Raw genomic sequence first — 20,496 nt, forward strand, 5'->3', positions numbered from 1 at the left:
TGATGCTGTAACACTACCACAAAGCCATTTCAGACAAATATTGCCTTTTCCCTTTTGTGTTACAAATGCCCAACATCCTACCTCCCACCGACCAGTGATGCAAAAGAAGAAAAAGAATGTGGCTAATAGGATAACTTGAGATCCTCCATCCTACCATCACCAGCTGATCTGTATCTCTTGCTAGACTCTCTTAAACAAATTAGAGCCAATTACTACACTGAGTCCTGATTACTTTTCTCAGCAGTGCAAAGGAGAGCTCTCTGAGGGTCTAGGACTAATGATCTCAGCAGAGAAAAATTCAGAAGTCGCTGCAGGCTGAGATCAGTGGGGATGAGGCATTGTCTCCCCAGGGAGAGAGTAGAAGAATCTCTCCTTCCTTCTCCCCCCGCCTCACCCAACCCTCCCCTTCCTGAGTCAGACTGGACGGAACTCTGAGAAGCTCAGTGGTATGGAATGACCTCATGTGGCAGAGAGGAGGAGAGATAAGATGGCTCCAGGGGCTGCCTTCCAGCTCTGTCATTCATGGTTCTAGACAGTTTCCTCCCAGAGTCCTCAGTCCAAGGGGAGAAACTATCTGTTCTCACCTCTAATTCGCTAAAGGTTGCTTGTTGTCCTGTCATTTCAAGAAGGTCGTACTAAAATCAGTACTTTAGAGATTCTAGTTTATTTTAGTGTCCTCTGCATGCAGGAGGGAGAATAAAGATCATGAACTTCAAGATGAGACAACATTGGGTTCTAATGCTGGCCTTCACATCAAGCTGTGAGGCTTTGATCAGTTCACTCCACATTTATGAGTCTTAGTTGCCTCACCTCTGAGATGAATCTTTGCAAGAAGTAAGCACGTTCAGGGGACATATGGGTATTTGGCAAATGTATGTCTCTCCCTTCTTTCCATCTGAGGCAATATAGCTTATAAGTAGGGATTAGATAAGGAAAGTTAGGACATTGACTTAAGCGTAAGATACTTACTTGAATCTAGTTTTGACCAAATGTTTGGTGATTCATTCAAGATCTGTGTTGCAGGGGTGGAGACAAGCTGGGTGCTATGCACACAGCTGATTTACCAGAACACTGAGAATCTTCCTTCTTTTCACCCTCTCTCTGAGCTCAAGTTAGGCCAGTCTCTCCTAGTGTCCACAGGAAGCTCCGAGGACCAGACTGGAGGGCTTTCAGGAACTCATACCCTCATCTCTTCTCCATAGGTCATCCAGATGTTGAGCAGCCCTGTAAGTCCAGTGTCCGCACCTGGAGCCCAAATTCAGCTGTCAACCCACACACAGTCCCTCCAGCCTGCCCTGAGCCACAAGGCTGCTACCTTGAACTGGAATTCCGCTACCCCTTGGTCCCTGAGTCTTTGACCATCTGGGTGACCTTTGTCTCCACTGACTGGGACTCTAGTGGGGCTGTCAATGACATCAAACTGTTGACTGTCAGTGGGAAGAACATCTCTCTGGGCCCTCAGAATGTCTTCTGCGATGTCCCACTGACCATCAAACTCCGAGATGTGGGTGAGGAGGTATCCGGCATACAGATCTACACGTTGGATGAGCACCTAGAGATCGATGCGGCCATGTTGACGTCCATTGCAGACAGCCCGCTCTGTCTAGAGTGTAAGCCCCTGCAGTACAAGGTGGTCCGGGACCCTCCTCTCCATGTGGACGTGGCCTCCCTCCTACACCTCCATAGAAGATTCACGGACACGTAAGTGCACTCTCTGGATAGGGAGATGGTCAGGTGGGTGGGCTGCAGATGAATGTAAGGATGGTCAGAGAGGCCAGCTCTAGAAGAAGATTAATCATTTCTAGGGATCTATAACTTTCACTGATTGTAGAATTGTCCTAATGAGGCAGAGTTGTTATGGTGGGAACAGCAATGCACAAGGAGCCAGGAGGCCTGGATTTTTGGTGAGAGCTCTACTGTAATGCTAAGGTTCCTACGCTTTTCTTAGTTTTCCCAATGATAGAATAAAGGAGGCTGTATAAGATTAGGCATAAGAAAGTCATATATTACTGATGAAATTGGAAGAACTGAAGTTTGCTAATGATTTCCTTTTTATATTTAATTGAAGAAGATTCATGAATTGTGATTGCTTTGTCAGTGAGTGAGAAGAGAGTGAAGTTATAGCAGGTTGCCTAGAAATTGAGCATGTTTCTGCATTTTTGCATGAGAATGTTCCTGGAAAGTGAACATAATCAGTCCCAGTCCTCGTTTGGTTTCCTTTTATGAAGTGGAAGAGAGGTTCAAACCCATTTGATTCTTAAGAGCCCTTGTAGCTCTAGGTCTCCAGGAGCCTTCTGGGATACTCATGGCTTTTATGTGAGATAGTGCTTGTCCTTCATATTCATTTCTCAAGCCACCTCTTCCTCAAACATCCTCAGTATTTAGGAGAGAGGCCACCGTACAGTGATGTTACTAGTGCTTTGCCTATATGCCAGACCATGAGCTGAGATCTTTGCATCTTTTACTCATCTCATCCTCTCCACAACCACAGCCCAATTATCCTTCTTGTTTTACAAAGAAGAGAATGACAGCATAGAGATGTGAAGTCATTTGTCCAAAATCACACAGTTAGGAAGTGGTAAGATCAAGTTTCTGTCCTGACTCCTAAAGCCAGTGTCTTTGATCAGTGTTTGGCTAAAGATGTGATTCTAACTTCTGCTTTAATCCAACAAATGAAGGGGCCTTCACCACCTAACTTGGGTACCAAGAGTTTGCGAAGCTAATCACCAAAATTTGTTGAACTATGTACTGTGTGCAAGGGCTATAAGTAGGGAACACTTTGAGTACTGGAGAGAACAATAGCTCAGAAGTCAGATACCTTGGGTTTAGCCCCGGCCAGTCCACTTACTAATTTTAGATAAATCTTTCAATCTCTTTGAGCCTTACTTCCTTCTTCTGTGTAATGAAAATGCTCAAGTCAGTGGTTTCTATGGGCTTTTTGTCACATTCTCTTTGGTTCTAAGATGATATAAGACCCAATATCTTCTCTGTCTACTTGAAAATATTTACTGAGCCAATCATTAATAGAAACCAAATTTTGGAGGAAACTTTTAATCTTTTTAAGAGACAGAACCACTTTCAAACACTTTACCAGCACTCCTTTTTACATGCCAGCAATTAATGTGCACATCACAAGCAGACCCTTGCCCACTCATTGACTCAGAGATGAAGAACATCTGTTCAAGAACTCAGAGGGAGCACTTGGTTTGTGTTTGAGAATGTACTTAAAATTTAAAGGATCATCTTGCCTTGAAAATATTCCATAATGCTCTCTCTTTCATCTTCTTGCTTGTCTAGAGTGGTAAAGTTCTATAAATATGCATCCACTTAAAATTTCTTTATAAAACAATGGAGAGAAGAAGTCATAGATGCTTTAAACTCTCAATTTAAATACAGATTTCGTTTTTTGCCTGGAGTTGTGTGCTTGTGAGAATAGACATAGTTGATAAATGTGGAAGGGTAGAAATTCAACTGAAGAAGTGAGAGCCCCTGAGTCGCATTCCCGGATAGTCACCAACTTGCTCTAGGATCTTAGGCTAGTCACTGACCCTTTTCAGCCTTAAGAGGCCTTAATCTGCAAGGAGGAGGTTGTGCTAGACTAGGGGTTCTGAAAGTTGGGTGCATGTTATAGAAACTAGGGACATTTTAAAATCCCTTATATTTCACCAGCATCCCTTCTCCAACCCCATCCCCCAATCCCCAACACCCCAAGTATTAACTTAATTTGTAAGGAGATAAAGCCTGGCCATCAGAAGAACTTTTAAAATCTCAGTGGATGATTATAATGTACATTCATGTTTAAGAGCCATTGCACTAAAGCAAGTTCTCAAAATGGGGCCCCAGGCCAGCAGCAGCAAGACCTGAGAACTTAGTTAGGTCCCAGCCCAGACAACTGAATCAGAAACTTGACTAGAGGGTCTTCCCAAATGACTTTAATGCTGCTACAGTTTAATAGTCACTCTATTAAACTGTGTAAATGATCTGTAAGGCTCGGGGATTTCCAGGGTCTCTTTCCCAATACTCATTCAATTTGAAAATAATGTACTGAGGACATTCTGTGTGCCAGAGTGTTCACTAGAAGCTAAATATTTCAGGAATGACCTGGTACCTTTCCTGTGGATGCTCACACTTCAGTGCTGAAGACTTTAACCATGTAGTTAAAAACACCCAGTCCTATGCCACTTTGCTTCCAGAACCACCACTATTCAGACCCACACTCTTATGCTCCATTTGTTCTTTCATTCACTCAACAAATCTTTCTTAGAGCCCACTATGATGTTTCAAACATATGGGCTAGACTGAGGCCTTCATTAACTTCCTCTTTGTCTTTCTTGAGTCCTAAAGAATTTACTGGAGACCTAGGCTGGGCTACATTTCCTGACCTGAATGTTCTCTGAGATTCTAAAAAAAGTAAACCATCATTCCAAGTTAACCTACCATTTCAACTCCTTTATCTCTTGGTAATTTGAGTTCTGAACTCCAACACAAATACCTCTTTGTGTGTGTGTGTGTGTGTGTGTGTGTGTGGTGTGTATTTTGCTGCTTTCACATTTTTTCCATATCAAATAAATTGGCTCTTATACAAGTTCTATATAAAGACTGTTTTGGAGAAAAAGAGGAGTGAGAAAAAAAATGCTTTCTTTTTCTTCCCTGACTTAACCCATTACATGATTCCCTTTGACCTTTGTCTTCATTTTTTTCTCTCAACAAAAATATTTATTCCTTCTTTTATCTGTACTGGAGATAGCTTCCCAAGGTATGACATTGATGGAAAGGCTTCTGTGCTTACCCAATGGACACTTCTAGGAGACTGATTACTTTTGGCCAGGATGAGGAAGAAATGTGGAACCTCTCTGTTGCATGGAAACCCCTCCATTGAATGAGAAGTGACACTGGTATGGGAAAAGGGGACCAGCATTGACTCTGCTACTAACTCACCATATGTTGTTAAGACACATTGCATCACATCTTTGGGCTTCAGTTTCCCTCTTGGTAAAGTGAGGGGGCAACACATTAAACTCTTCTCTGTGGGTAGACATTGTTCTTAGGTGACTAGTGACTCATTAATTTTTTTTTTGTAGTAAAAGGGACTTAGCAGAGACTGTCTGTAAGAATTGGTACCCAGAGGAGACCACTAATTCACTAGGATGCCCGAGTACAATGTGTAGTTGTGGACAATAGTAATAAAAATAACAGTAATGTCAACCGTTTGCTGAGTATTCTCTGCTCTAACTGCCTTAAAACAAATATTTATGAGGAAGTAAAGCTCAGAGAAAAAGCTGAAGCTCAGAAAAGTGATTTATTCGACCTAATACAGCTGGTAATGACAGAGTCAGGTTTAAAACCGACGTCTAATTCCAAATAACACCTTCTCATCCACAGTACCACACCACCTTCTGTTGTAATAGTGCAAAGGCAAGATTCTAGACCTCAGACATGCATCCAAGCTGGCTGAGGTTTAAGGTATAGCAAATAGAAGAGAGGCTATGACTCAGGAGACACCAGTCCTCAGTCAGTTCCTGAGACCTACTCGGAGTTCCAGAAACACCAGCTACACAGCCAGTTCTTTATGCATCTGGCTGGGAAGAAAGAGCAAGGAAGCTTCTGTTTCTAAACTTGACTGCCAAGTGCTTCTGTACTGGCTACCATGCTCCTTGGGTCTGGATGGAATCTTCAGATTTCTCTAAGATGTAAAGACTGTGGACAAAACTGAGCTCTTTTTTTTTTTTCTGAGAGGAAGTGAGGAATAAAGCAACCAGAAACAATGAGTAGAAGCTCACTCTCTTCATCTCTTAATCTATCCATCCATCCATCATCAGTTCATTCAGCAAATATTTAGTGGTGTCTATCAGATACCATGCACCGTATTAGGAAATGATGATACCGTGGTGCCAGGATAGGCATGGAGTCTGAGCTCATGGTACTCACACTGTAGGAAAAAAGGGAAGCAGTGTCACTATAGTGTAGCAATACCCCGAAGGCGGAGACAGAGACAAAAAGTGGCTTCTAACCCAAACTTGGAAGAATTGAGATGTAATTAAGAAATATAAGATTCCTGAGGACTGGATTTTCTTTGTTTGCTTGCCTGTTAGTGCCTTCCAGGTGCCTAGAATAATTGCAGGCACAAAGTAGACATTCGGTGAATATTTTTGAACGGCTTTTAAATGAAGAAGGAGAAGGAGTTTAGTGGTTGAAGAGAAATGGAGGAGCTATAATTTACTGAGTACTTACTATGTGTCAAGAACTTACTAAGAGTATGACTTAAGTAATCTCATTTGATTTGATCTGCACAGCAGCTCCACAAAGTAGGTGGTCTTCTTCCCAGATTACAGACGAGGACCTGGAATTCAGACTTTGAATAGCTATCAAGCCACCTAGGAGGGTTGTATGTAAATCCATCAACTCCAAAGCCAGTGCTCTTAGTCATTCATTCTCTGGTTGAACAAATATATTTGTGCCTCTCTCTTCTTAGGATTTTTGATTTAGAACTAGAAATATGCATAGAAGTCACTTCTCCCATTTGGCTTATATGTGCATCCCAATTAATTATTCTATTGATTGTCTCTCATTCAGACCTGTTAACCTGCCAACACAATCTCTGTCTATTTTGCCTCAGCTTCTTGGCATTCTTAATATAATTCTTAGGGGAAATGAATAAGCATAAGGAAATGATATATTTATATGGTCTGAGTGGAATTTCTTGTGCATTTGAGTCCAAATTTTACAAATCAGATCCCAGGTCTGACTCTGGACTCTACGTGCTCAGAAACCCCACCAATCGCAGCTCAAAAACTGTAGTTCATTTATCAGTCTGATCACTCAACAAATGTTTGTTGATTCCCATCATGAGCCTAACTACTTTGTAGGCATTAGGGATGCAGTAGTGAACAGAGCAGAAAAGGTCCTTGCTCTCATTGATTCCTGCAGTGTGGCTGGGAGACACAAACCAGAAACGATTGCATAATATCCCAGTTGGGTAGAGTTTAGTGATTTTAGAGAAGTGTTAAGGGAAGGCCTCTGATGAGGTGATATTTGAGCAAAGACCAGAAATGTCTCTTAGTGATTCATAATAAGGACTAGCTGAACTGCCATCACTGAGACCCTAGCCTATTTGGAACATGGGTGTCTTATAACAGGATCCTTGGTCCTTGATCACTGTTTGGCTTGTCTTATATTTAACTGTGCTTGTGTTTTAGTTCCTTTTTTATTCCCCCTCTCATGTGGTTCAGATTCTTAAGTACAAAATGTAGCATGCTCATATGCAACAGAATCAGGGCTTCTATGAATGCTTGTTGAATGAATGAATGAATGAATGAATGAATGAAGAGCATGTCAACAGTAACATAGAGTGAAACTTCTCGGAATATATGTCTCATGCTTCCAGATCTTAGCCATAACATTGACATGCAATGCCATATTAAGCCTCAGAGGATTGGGAAAGTTTAGACCAAATCAGGGTCAACTGAAGGCATAGATGGATCCCTCATGCTGTTTCTATGGCTCTTAAGCTGCTTCACCACTTCATTGTTTATCTTGGTCCCACTTCTTTTCCTGGCTCTTTCTGTATGTCACCCAGTCATCCATTCTTTGTTCTTGTATGTGTTCATTTGTTAATTCATTCACCAGCCAACGAGTGCAAATCTAATGTAACTGTGTTCAGTAATAGTTGTTGTTTGCCTTAACAAGTATTTACTTATGTGCCTGTGCTGAGCTATATGCTATGTTGGAACTAGGAATAGAGTCCCGATTCCTGGCCTCATGAGCACACAGTTTAAAGGGCCTGAACAGCCAAGGAATCAGGTAACTATCTGGTAGCATGGAAAGTACTCTAGTGCAAAGATCACAGGGAGCTGTGGGAAAACACAAGAAAGGTATCTGCCCCAGCCTGAGGTGGTTAACGAAGGTTTCTCAGAAGAAGCGATGTCTAAGCTGAGGCCTTAAGGATGGATAAGACTTGATGGTTAAGTGTTGATCATTGAAGAGGTTTGCCCTAGTACTGATGGTCGAAACCAGGTGGATACTCAGCAAACGTTGATAGATAAAAGAATGAGTGAATGAATGAATGAATGAATGAATGAACCAGCATACTATACTTTATGGAAGAAGTGCATATTCAGTCACAGACCAGACATGGAGTCTTGAGAGAGGAATGTAGTAATCTAGGCTATCTATACACCTTGGTTCTTAAATCTATATCACTCCTTTTAAATGCCATACAGTACTCCATGGAGGGAATGTGCTACAAGTTATTTAACTGCAGCCCTAAAGCTGGGCCTTTATAATATTTCATGCATTTTTCTGTTACAAACAAATGCTGTAGTCAGTACTCCTATAGGAACCTCCTTATAGGCACATGTGAGCATTACTCTAGAGTTGATGCTGAGAAATGATATTACTGGATCATAATCTATTGGCCTTTTTTTATTTTAGTGGATACAACCTGTGGCATTTTTGAGAGGGTGAACTAGCTCACATCCCACCAGCAGTGTGTAGCAGGACCTGCTGTTCTGCACTGTCACTGCTACCACCACTGGCAAAACAAAAGTGCTTTGTCTCTGTCCATTTGATGATTGAAAACATAGATTCTTATTTATGGTTTTGTGATTGAACATCTTGGGTGAGCATCTTTTCAAATATTTACTGGATATCTACACTTTCTCTTCTGTGACTTGTCTATTAATATCTTTAATTTAGGTCTGGCTGTTCATATCTCTGTTTTCCCATCTGTTACACTGGGATTTTAATGTCAGCACTCCTGCTTATCCATCAATGTTATTAGAATCTAGGGTAAAACAGGTAGTCACGAGAGAACTAGCATTTATGAAGAAGTTACTCTTTGTGTAATTATTTATACACATTGATTTATTTTTCAAATGCTCCCTGGCTGGGAACCATGTCACATTCTGAAAATACAAGGGATAAGAAAAACCAAACCAGTTTCTATACTCCATGGAGCTTAAATTTAGTCACTGTGTTAACCACCATCACATATTCAGGTAGCATTTACTACCTGTAGCACTAACTACTACTACCACACTACTACTAACTACCACATACTGACTACTTGAGATACGCTCAATATTTTTATAAGCCTGCCAATGAGGTATAGGTATCAACATGCCTTATTTTTAGATAGGGAAGCTGAGACTCAAAGAGGTAAAGTCATTTATTTAAGTAAGATCTCAGCATTAATAAATGTTAGAGTCATATTTTACATTTCCTTGCCTGACCCCCAAAGGCTGTGCCTGGCAAATTACTGAGCATAATCATTGCTGTGACAGGCAGAGCATAAGGTGGCATCTTGATGGATGGAGAAAATAGATATTTAAATTAGCTTTTCTTGTTTCTAAGGAGCAATATAATAAGTATACAAAAAAGAACAAATATTTTCCTTTGCTTTTTGAACATTTAAGTACATGAGAAGGAGGAGACATGATGAAGTGTGGACATTATCAAGCCAGCGTGGTTTCCAGTAATGTTTTGCTGAAATGCATGCTTCAGGTCAGACCTCTTCCTGAGTAGGTCCTTCTCCCATGCCAACCCAGCATGGTCTTACCTGCATTCTGATGTCCTGCCCACCAGGATGGATAGGCAGTATCAGGAGAACGAGTTATCTCTCCAAGCCCAGAACAAATACCTCTGCTCCTAGCCTAGACTAAGCAAGTTATACAGTCAGCACAATTTTACTCTATTTCTAGAAGCTGGGCATCACCTACCTATGACTCCCTCTTGTCAGTCTTATGGCCAAGTATCTCTCAGAATGAAATATGGATTCTGGGAATATTAGAGTAAGTGAAAGTGTTTAGCAGAATCAACAGATCTCCATGGTCAACAGCAGCGTCCAAAGAAGTGCTAACTGTCTCCAGATACCTTCATGATTTTGAAAATGCGAAGGGCCCCTGTTTGGTGCTAACACCACTGAAATGACTCATCTAAATTTCTATGGGTCAGTTTGATGCACTACTGGACTTTAAAGTGGTTGTTACAGTGTCTCTTCTACAGATATTAAAGAAGACCCAGGGAGGTTAAACGATAGACACAAGGCTCCATTGATAAATTTATTAATTCACTTATTCAATAACAAGTGCCCTATTGCATGTCAATTTCCACGCTGACACCGGGGTTCTGAATCTTACAGTTGGAAAGGAGAGCTGGGCTGAATAATAACTCAAATAAAAATAGAATTACAAGCTGAAGATTAGTATTGTAAGGTTATAATAATATCCCCTCCTTAAATTAAGGGGGGGATATATAGAAGTCAATACTGGAGAGGTAAACAGAGGCCAAGTTATGAAGGAGGTGTGGCCAACATTATGGAGTTTGAGTTTATTTGTTGGAAAGTAGAGGAACAAACCAATCAAATCTGCCTTTTTAATAAAAGTGCTCTGGGTACTGTGTAACAAAAGGATTAAGGGAGAATTAGAAAGTCCATCCAGAAGTTATTGCTAAAGTCTGAACCAGAAATTATGATTATCTGCACAGAGAAGTGGGTGGACTAGAGGTATGTCTTAAAGGTAGAATCAGCAGTATTTGGTGATGTATTGGATGCGAAGGTTTTAAGAAGGAGCTGTCCAATGACTTTCAAGTTTCAGGTATTTGGAATGATGGAAACGTTATTCTGGAAATCAAAGAATAGGTTTTAATTTAGTATGCTATTAGAGGGTGGGACAGGTCAAGAGTCCCTTTGAAAAACCAGTTCGTGAAATCAGGTTGCAATGGGTGTCTTGATATCACCTACTTCTTTGTTCTTTCTCTGCCTTGAGGGTAGGGAGGGTGGACTGATCTTAGTTGTGCTGCTCCAGTTCCTGATTTTTAAGAAAAAAAATAAATGGGTAGGAAAGAGAAGTAAAATAACAGCCATCAGAGTAATTACAGATGTGGAAAGAATGGAGGAATTTATCTCATACTGGACATTGGCAAGAAGAGTGGACAAAATCCATTCAGTCTGTGCTCAAAGATGATGAGAATCCTTAGGGCAGGTCTTAGTGGGTTTATGTTGTGTCTGTTCTAACAGGAACCTCAGACATTACTTTAGAGAGGCTGAATTTGAAAATTAAGAGACCTGATTCCCAGGCCAGCACATGGCTGCCTTGCTGTGTGACCCTGGCCAGGTCCTTTCAGTGGTTTGAGCCTCAGCTCCTTCCCCTGGAAAAAGTGGGTTTTGTTTCCTGTCCATGCAGTCTGACAGCGGGTGTCCTGTAAAAAACCAGTGAGATAATGGGCTTGCAAGAACACGTCGCAATCTGGGGAATCATAAAGATTTAAACGTTCATGATTCTTTCTATTGTTTGGTTTTCATTAGGCTTGTTCTTGGCCAGGGCCAGTCTGGAGAGTAAGTGTGAAAGGCAAAAACACAGACATGCACAGACACACACATGAAGCAGTTTCCCTTGAAACTCTAACCAGAGTTGCTAAGATTCAGTGTCGGATTCGAAGAAAGGAAAGACAAATTGCACTTTAATCTCTGTCACTGAGTTAAAGAAAAAAGAAAAGAAAAGGAAAAAAAAAAAAAACTCTGCTGAAGCACTGGACCTGGATTCAGGAGACCTGGATTCCAGGACTGAGCTCCTAAAATTTTGCTGTGATCATGGTCTGTGACCCCCATCTGTGGACCCCAGCCTCCCGTCTGTAAAATGAAGGCATAGGTAGATGACTCAAAAGGACATCTTCAGCTCTGACATTCTGTTCAGACCCTCCTTGAGCTCTCTTCCGCACTAAAGGCATCTAATTCCGTGAGGGTGGAGCAAGCAGGTCACACATCACATTAGCAACAGGTCTGGATTGTGAGCGAGACCAGCCATCCCTATTGAAAGCCTTCTCAACACACTGGGGCTCTCAGAACTCCACACTGACATCCTGTCTCTGTTTTAGGGCCTACCAAGCTCTCCTTTTGGAACAATTTCAGTATATATCAGTATGTTTTTCCTGCTCGGTGGCATTTTGAGTTGACAGGGAGACCCCAGAGGTGGGAACTAAGTAGTACTTGCCACGTTATCCTCAGCTTTGGGTTCAAGACCAGACATCAAGTAGATGGACAATAAATGTGGGTAAATAAATACATGCATACATGAATAAACTCTGTGACCGATCAATAAAGTCAGACATTTATGATAATACACAGACCATATCTGGTGTGATGGAGGCCTGTCTTTTAACTTCTAAGATGGATTAGTTACCAAAGAATGAGGACAAAAGAGAATCTTATAACATGATCCTGTCTCCTCTTGGGGCCTCAGGTTCCTTACCCATAAAGGGGCCAGATGATGTAAGGCGGCCTTCCATTCATTCAACAAATATTTATTTAGCACCGTCTTTATAACAGGCCTTGTGTAGGCAGCAGAAATAAACCAGTCAACAAGAGAGTCCCAGCCCTCTAGAAATTTCATCGAATTCGTATAAGAAGTGAACATATGAACAGGTGGTAACAAAGTTGTGAGAAAGGTATTAAAAGGTGGTAAAAGAAGCCGATGGGCAGGGGCTCCCCACTCAGCTTAAAGGCTCGGTAAGAACGTCTGGGTGAAGGGTAGAGCCTAAGCCAAGGCGAGGGTATGTAGCCAGGGATAGGAGTTGAGACTCCTTGCTCTTGGCAAGTTGGAGATGATGAGAGAGTGTGGAATTGAAGGAAGAAGGGTCGAGAGAAGCCAGTAATGATGGTTCTAGACTGCCCTGCTAAGAGGTCTGGGCTTCATCCTGAGGGCAGTGGGAGCCACAGAGTGTTAGGCAAGAGGGCCTTGATCAGACCTGGTTGTGGGACAATTCTTTGGTGATGTGCGGCTCTCAGGGTGAATGTAGGGGATGGAGGCACAGATCGGAAATGGTCAGAGAAGTGGGGCACTGTTATCAGAGCTGAAGCAGGAGACAGTCGAGGGAGGGGCGCAGAGACTTGGGTGTTCTGAGTAATGCTAGGGGCTGGGCATACCTGGACACCCAGGGGGAGGAGGCAGGTGAGTGGGAACTGGATCAACTGGAGGCAGGATGTGGACGGAGTTGAATATTTGGGTTGGGACGAGAGGAGGACGAGGCTCCAAGTACCTCCCATTTGCCAGCTGTGAATCGGTGGCAGGCAAGCAGCTAGGGGCCACTTGGAACCGTAAAATCTCTTCCCTGTGTAGAGAGTCGGGAGCAACGGAGGTGAGCTCGTGCACGTGCCCATGTGCGTGTGCAGGCCTGTGGGTGCCCGTGTGCATGTGCGTGAGCACGTGTGCTCCAGGAGTGTGTGTGCATGTGTGAGCATACGTGCTCCAGGAGTGTGTGTGCATGTGTGAGCATGCGTGCTCCGGGAGTGTGTGTGCACGTGCGTGAGCGTGCATGCTCCGGGAGTGTGCGTGCACGTGCGTGAGCGTGCATGCTCCAGGAGTGTGCGTGCATGTGCGTGAGCGTGCGTGCTCCAGGAGTGTGCGTGCACGTGCGTGAGCGTGCGTGCTCCAGGAGTGTGTGTGCATGTGCGTGAGCGTGCGTGCTCCAGGAGTGTGTGTGCATGTGTGTGAGCGTGCGTGCTCCAGGAGTGTGTGTGCATGTGCGTGCAGTGTGGTGGGCAGACGGGACCTGTGAGACCACCTGTTTGCATCCTCCACTGACTCTCAGAAGTCCAGTCCACGGTTCCGCCAAGGTCCCCGGGGGTCGCGGGGTTAATCTTCCGTGGCACTAATACCTATAACGTTACAAGGCACGGGCTTTGTTTTCTGCCCGGGATTAATCATTCACTCATGGGCCTTAACACAAGCCAGACACCACCTCACTGTGCCTCATGCGAAGCAGTGCCAGCCCCCCCCATGCTGTAGCGCCGCCGTGCACATTCTTGTTGTCAGATGGGAAGTAGGGGTTTTTTCACCCCAGCTTCGAGATACTATGAACTGAAAGAGTTTGGAAACTTCCATCCAAGGACATTTAGGCAAAAACACCAGGAAAGCTGAACTCTGCCTTTAATTTTCTGTATGACTTGGGGCGATTCATTCCCCTTCCCTGGGCTCTCATGTCCACCCCACTAGAAGCTTGGAATCAGCGATACCCGAAGCCATCGGCTCTGTTTCTACATTTTTATGTTCCCTTCTTGGGCTCAGCTCCTTGGGCGCAAACCCGGACTCCGGGGTTTTGAAGCAGAGAGCGTTCTGGAGCGCCCAACCCGGCTCCCACCAGGAATTAGACTCCGGGCCTCTGGGCCTCCGGGGCCTGGCGGGAGTGTCCAGGCACTGACTGAGCCCAGAGGGGGCAGGACGCTTCCCCAGAGTCACACCGCCATTTGATGGGGATACAGGGAGCTGACCCCTGGGCTCCTGACTCCCAGTCTAGGTGCTCCTTCCCCCACAGAACAGAGCCCTGGAGTTTGGCCAGACCTTGGGACGCAAATCCGAGTCGGGCTGCCTGGGCTCCCGGAGAGGTCTGCGATGATGCTCGGGGTGAAATCACAGAAAGCTGACATCAGTACCCTCGTGGCAGCTGGTGCTGGTGAGGGGGGTGGTATAGGAAATGAGAGAACACATTTGGCCAAGCTCAGGGTTCACGTGACGCTCCGAGAGCCCTCATTTCAAAACAAACTCAACCTTTTAGGTTCAAGTTCTCCCTCTCGTCAGAAACGTGACTTCCTGCTTCTAAGAAGCAAGGCTTACAAAAGGGCTTAGGAGGCTGCGTGGACATCAAATAGCTCTTACAAAATAGCGTTTTGATGAGTTAAGTGTAAATGAATCAGAAACATAAGGATTACATTTTCCCCAAGTGCACATGGGTTTCAAAATTTGAGGGGAAATGTAGTTTGCTAACTGCACGCCGGCTTTCACCGAACCCAAAGCATTCATGAGGCGGGGGGTGGGGGGGCGTCAGGGGTAGGGGGGAGAGGAGAGAAGAAAGAGAAGCCCAGCCCCCAAATGGTTTTAGATGTGGTGCCAAATTCAAAAATGCTGTTGGGCTTGCCCTCTGCCAGTAATAAAATTGCTGGCCACCCAGAGAGGCCACAGGGAGGAGAAAGGAGATTGCTTTCCCCACTGGCCCCTGGTCCTCGACAACTGTGTTCAAGTTAGTGCCCCTCAATCACCAGCTGTCACTGGGTCCCTGCTCTCGGCTCACTGGCCCCTGCTTGGCCTCGATTTTCACACTGTGCCGCATGCCTTGTTTACCTCCAACTGTAGCTGGTGTTTTGGCTCCCAGAGGCCTTAGCGACCCATCAGCTTGTCACAAACCCCAGCTCTGTAATCAAGAGACCTGTCCATCACCAGCAGGGGTGTTTGGGGAAGCTGTCACACATCGCCTTTGGTTGCATTCAGGAAAAACAAGAGTCCCTTGTAGATCTTTCCTCTCCCCTTGCTTTAATGCTATCCAGGTGTGGTGTTTTCCCCAAACTGGCAAATGTCTTCCCTTCCAATCTACGCCTGACACAAACAACCAGCTAAGTCTCAGCACTGCTGTTACCTTCTCCCAGGACTCGGAGCTCTGGATCTTTTATAATTTCCACATTGTCCCTCCATTCTTTCCCTTGTATTTTATTTCATTGCACCAAGAAAGTAGAAAATCATTTCAATTGGTGGTAAAAGATGATTAAAACAAAATAACAAAGGCCTTGGCTGAAAACTGTTAGTTTTATTAAATTTGCTACTGTGTTTTAAATTGGTACCAGGGCAGATCTTTAGACAATTATATCAAAGGCTGCTGGAATTAATCGGTTGCATGTATGCATTTGCTCCTTTCTGAGCTATGGACAGAGTGGGGGCAGCATCGCAACCATAAAAATAATGAATTTTGTGATACCTGGGTGAGAGGGGCAGAGCCTGGTTCCACTGGGAAGGATCCTAGTGCCCAGTGGACTTTAGACCCCTGCCAGCACTCTACCATTCATTTCATCCAGACCATGGGTCGGAGCTCACAGTGGTCACCAGGGGAATAAGTGATGGATATTGTCTTGCAATAATAAGACAAAAGCCTGAAATCTCCCCAAGCCTTTTGTATCCTCCCAGCCACTACTTGGTCACTCTCAGTGTTGGTGCTCTGCAGACTCTACCTTAGATTATAACCATCCTGTGCTTGATTTATCCTTCCTTTTGTGCTTTTAACTCTTTGAGACTAATGATGCTATCTCCGTCTTTGGGATTAATCCTATCAGAAACTCCATACATGCTTTTTTCCCCCCTTTTTCCTCTCCTTCCCTCCCTCCCTCCCTCTCTTCCTTTCTCTCTTTCTCTCTATCTTTCCCTTTCTTTCTTTGTGGCTAGCCGAAGAAAGCAAGGTCCAGAGAAGAGAACTGATTCATCCAAAATCACAACGAAAGTTAATGCAAGACCTATAGTCTTTTTTTTTTTTTTCTGATATGTAGTCCAGGGGCTATCCACAGTGATGTGAGACTCTGTCTTTCAAGCTGTTTGGTTCTCAACAGTATGTGATGCTCTCCATCCCAAATCCATAACAACCACCCTTGTCCAGTAAAAAGTAAAACCAAAGTGTCTCTCAGCCTAGAACAAAAGTCAAGTGTTCTCTGAAGAATTCAAGGTGATTAAAAAAAAGAAGAAGAAGAATTCAGGGTGATCCCCAGACAGCATTGGAATTAAGGAGTATATTGTTATGTGGGACAAAGCTGAGTGTACGTAATCTTACTGTATGAATGTTAATGTCTTCTCTTTGGAGAACACTATGCACCACTCCAGAGGCATTTGGAGAAGAAGGTATTTTGTTGTAAGTTTTAGTTCTCTTTAAACAAAACAGAATATGGCATATAGCATGGGGCCCAAACTTGGCAGGTACTTGATCCATTCCTGCATCGTTCATCCCATGGGGAGTATTTGGTCTCCCTACCACCACATACTCCCTTTCTACCTTTCCTCTTAAACTAGTTATCTCTACTGCTACCAAAATGGTCTTCCATGAAACAAATATGATTATGTTCTCCTCCTTTCCCTGATGTGGTTTCTCCTTCCCTTTTCTAGTCAAGCAAGTAAGCCTCCATTGGGAAGTTTTTTCAGACTCTCTTTTCCACAGCCTGGGTCAAATATCACTCCTCTGTGCTCCCACAGCCCTTATACTTTTGAGGCTATGTTAAAGCCATCTGTTTTAATGTCTTTCTTTTCCCCCAGTAGCTTATGAGCATCCTAAAGGCAAGACCGTAGTTTGTTTATCTTTGAATTCCAGACCTAGGAGAAGCTGAGAGAACTCAATGAGTGCTATCTGCACAAATAAATAGATGAACAAATGAAATGATATAAACATATTTATCCAGAATTTGAAAAAGTGGTCAATGCCATCAAAAGTGGCTAGCTTTATGATAGCTAACTAGCTGGATGTACTACTCCTATACCCCTTTCTCATGAGCAGTAAAGATGAAGTGATACAAACAGATTTGTGATCTTTTATTCATAGGACATAGTATGTGTGTGCATTTATACATACAGAGATATGGGAAGGATGCTGACCAGAAAGTTCATGGTAGCTACCTCAGGGTAATGGAATTTGATATGGCTGGATGTGATTTTTAATTCTTTCTTCTAGAACTCTAATTTGTTAAAATAAACATGAGTGATCTTTATGGTTAGGAAAAAATAAAGCAATTATGATAATATGCTGTCACTTCTCAATTAAGAAGAAAAGGTCAGCTCTCACCCTAAAAATACGTTAGAACTGAAGCAACTTTCCTCTACAACTCTACAGAAGAAACAAAATATAATTCAGTCTGAGTTGCAGCTTCGTAAAAGACCTTAGGACCATATGGAAGAGCTTGCCTTATCTTCAGGTAGTTTTAGCCTTCTGTAGTTGGACTGGGTATTAATTGGTACTAACATCTTGCATACTAGTGTGTGCTTATCCAAGGAGTCAGCTCAATGTCATGGAAAAGTCAAGGGTTTCAGAGTCAAGCAGCATGGTTTAAATTGTGCTTTATAATCGTTACCTCCATGACCTTGGGCAGATCGCTGCATTATTCTGGACCATAACAGATCAAAGCAAATGATCTCTACCTTTCAAGTTTTATTACAAATCATGCAGAAGGCATATGTAAAGTGAAGTAGCTAATCTAAAGATATTTCCAGTATAAAACATTTGTCCAGATATCCTAGATTCCAAATATCCTAGATCAGAGCAGCAGAAAAATATGTCACCAGGGGCAAGAGATGAAATGAAACAGAACTAGACAGGTAAGCCCTAAAGCTAACGTTTAACTGTGGTAGTTGGGACAAGGGAGAACCATCAGATTTTGGCAACTGAGTAGAGTGTATATTCTTGCTCATCCGAGCAGAAGACATCTGGCCCTGTAACTTTTCGAGGTGAGGAATGGTAACTAAGGTTTTTGGAGTAAAGTGGGGATCTCTGGAAGTCTACATGGTTAGTGAAAATGTGCAGAACTATCCATGTGTCTGTTCTAAGCCTCACGAAAACTGAGCTTTGAGTTTATACTGTGCAATATGGTCTAGAAATGCCTGAGTTGGGCAAGTACTGACAACAAAAGAGAGAGAGGGCAAGAGAAAGAGAGAGAGAGAAAAAAAGAGAAAAGGTTCAAAGCTAATGATGTTCCAGAAGTACCTAGCAGTGAACATGAAATCACTCTGGAGGGGGATATAGATTTTGCCCAGGGACCACGTGATTCCCACAGATTAAAACCTAACAAACATGAGTTAACATGTAAAAATTGAAAAGATGCAAAAAAGTAAATGAGACATTGAGAGAAAGGTCAGCAACCAACACCAAGGTTTTTATTGATCATGGTAACAAGTGTGCCTATTGATTAGTATTTTTGTTAGGGTAAACAAGAAAAATAAATAAAATTAGAAAATACAGTCTCCAAAGATTAGGTGAACTGAGAAGAGAGCAGGAATCAGGAAATCCAACAAATCCAAATGAAAGCTAGAAAGGAGGAAAATAAATATGCTAAAAAAAGGAATGATAACTGCAAAGCACAAAGATGTAAGAAATAAATCGAATACAGTAGGCATTCTACTAATTGGGTTGAAGTTACCCTATGAAGGTTCTCAGGTTGAACTTAACTAAGGATAAGTTCACTGAAAGGTAAAAGGTAATGGAGTGGAAAATATTTACCAGGCAAATACTAAGCAAAGCAAATTAATACTCACCAGACAAAGGAAAAATCAAGGCAAAAAATATCACTAAGATAAAGAGGTCACCATATAAATTATAAAAGGAAATTTTATGATAATTTTGAGCCTAAATATACCAAAGAACATGACTTGAAAATGTATAAATGAAAAATGCCTCTTCCCTAAAACAGTGATAAATCCATAATGATATTATGATATTTTAACACACCTTTCTCAATAATTAATTGATCAAGCAAACTAAAATAATGATCTAGAAGATTTTGAACAACACGCAAAGAAATTTCATCTGATGCAAGTGTATAGAATCTTGCTATTGAGTTAAATTATATACGTATTACTTTTGGGGATGTGTAGGACACACCTCTTTAGTTTAGCATGTCATAGGCCAGAAAACAATAAATATCAAAAGAATCAATATCACATAGAACATTCTTTCTATGATGCCAGGCGCACATACATAATTGAATACATAAATAAATAGACCAATTAAATGAAAAAGATAAAACTTCTTTGGTAAATTAAATATATAAGCAAGAAGCAGAAGTCTTGTGTAAGGTATTATACAGAATTCAGCAGAGTAGTAAAAGCCCCACACTCACACAAACACGCACATTGTACCTAGGCTGGGTCATCCCAGAATGAGAAGAGACTCTAATGTTAGATGGGTTCTGGATTCCAGTAATTCACAATGTCAGCATATTAAATGGTTTTTTAAAAAACAAGGTTGTCTTGCTAGATGCCAAACTTAAGTCTCTTGTTACAATCAGGCCCCTTCATGATCAAAAAACAAAGCAAACAAAATAAAGTGATCTGGGAGTAGAAAGGAACACAGTGAAACACCGTAGGCATTATGTTTAATGATAAAATATGAGAGCTATTCCTTCCAACTCCAGGGTCAAACCAAGAATGCCCAGTAACACTATTGGTCCTACCTGGCACAGGCAGACAAGAATTATAAACACAAATTCTGGGCATTGTAAAGGAAGAAACAAGCTATTACTATCTTCACCTATAAGAGAATACATAGAAAAATTAATAAGAATCGACAAATTATTAGAACCAACAAAACAATCTATGAGGACATCTAAATATAATATAAATTTATAAAACTCAATTATTTTTATCAGCCCCCAAATATGAGAATGGAATTATACATATGTGTGTACATGTGTATATATATGTATGTGTGAATAGATAGATGAAAGCCACCATTTATTATAGCTCTGACATCTATAAATGCTTAAAGTTAGGAATATATTCCTAATAAAATATCATTCCAATTTTTACAAAGAAAGCTTTGAAACTTTACTGAAACCATAAAAGGAGACCTAAATAAATAAAAAGATAAACTGTGTGTATAAATGGGAGGGTGCCATATCATAAAGATGTCTTTCCTCCTCAAATACATCTATAAATTCAATGAAATTGGAATCAAAATCCCAACAGGCATTTTTAAAAATGAAACTTTAAA

At 42.2% G+C, this 20,496-nt stretch overlaps 1 protein-coding gene across 1 annotated transcript in view; it reads left to right on the top strand.

The window, feature by feature from the left end:
* Positions 1 to 20,496, top strand: part of PAPPA (pappalysin 1) — a 237,608-nt gene that overhangs the window by 77,912 nt on the left and 139,200 nt on the right. The window contains exon 7 of the mRNA XM_072842533.1: positions 1,203 to 1,701. Coding sequence (XP_072698634.1) covers positions 1,203 to 1,701 — 499 coding nt within the window. The remainder of the gene's footprint in view (positions 1 to 1,202; positions 1,702 to 20,496) is intronic.

Source organism: Canis lupus, chromosome 10, assembly GCF_048164855.1.
Source record: "Canis lupus baileyi chromosome 10, mCanLup2.hap1, whole genome shotgun sequence".
NCBI classification, from domain to species: domain Eukaryota; kingdom Metazoa; phylum Chordata; class Mammalia; order Carnivora; family Canidae; genus Canis; species Canis lupus.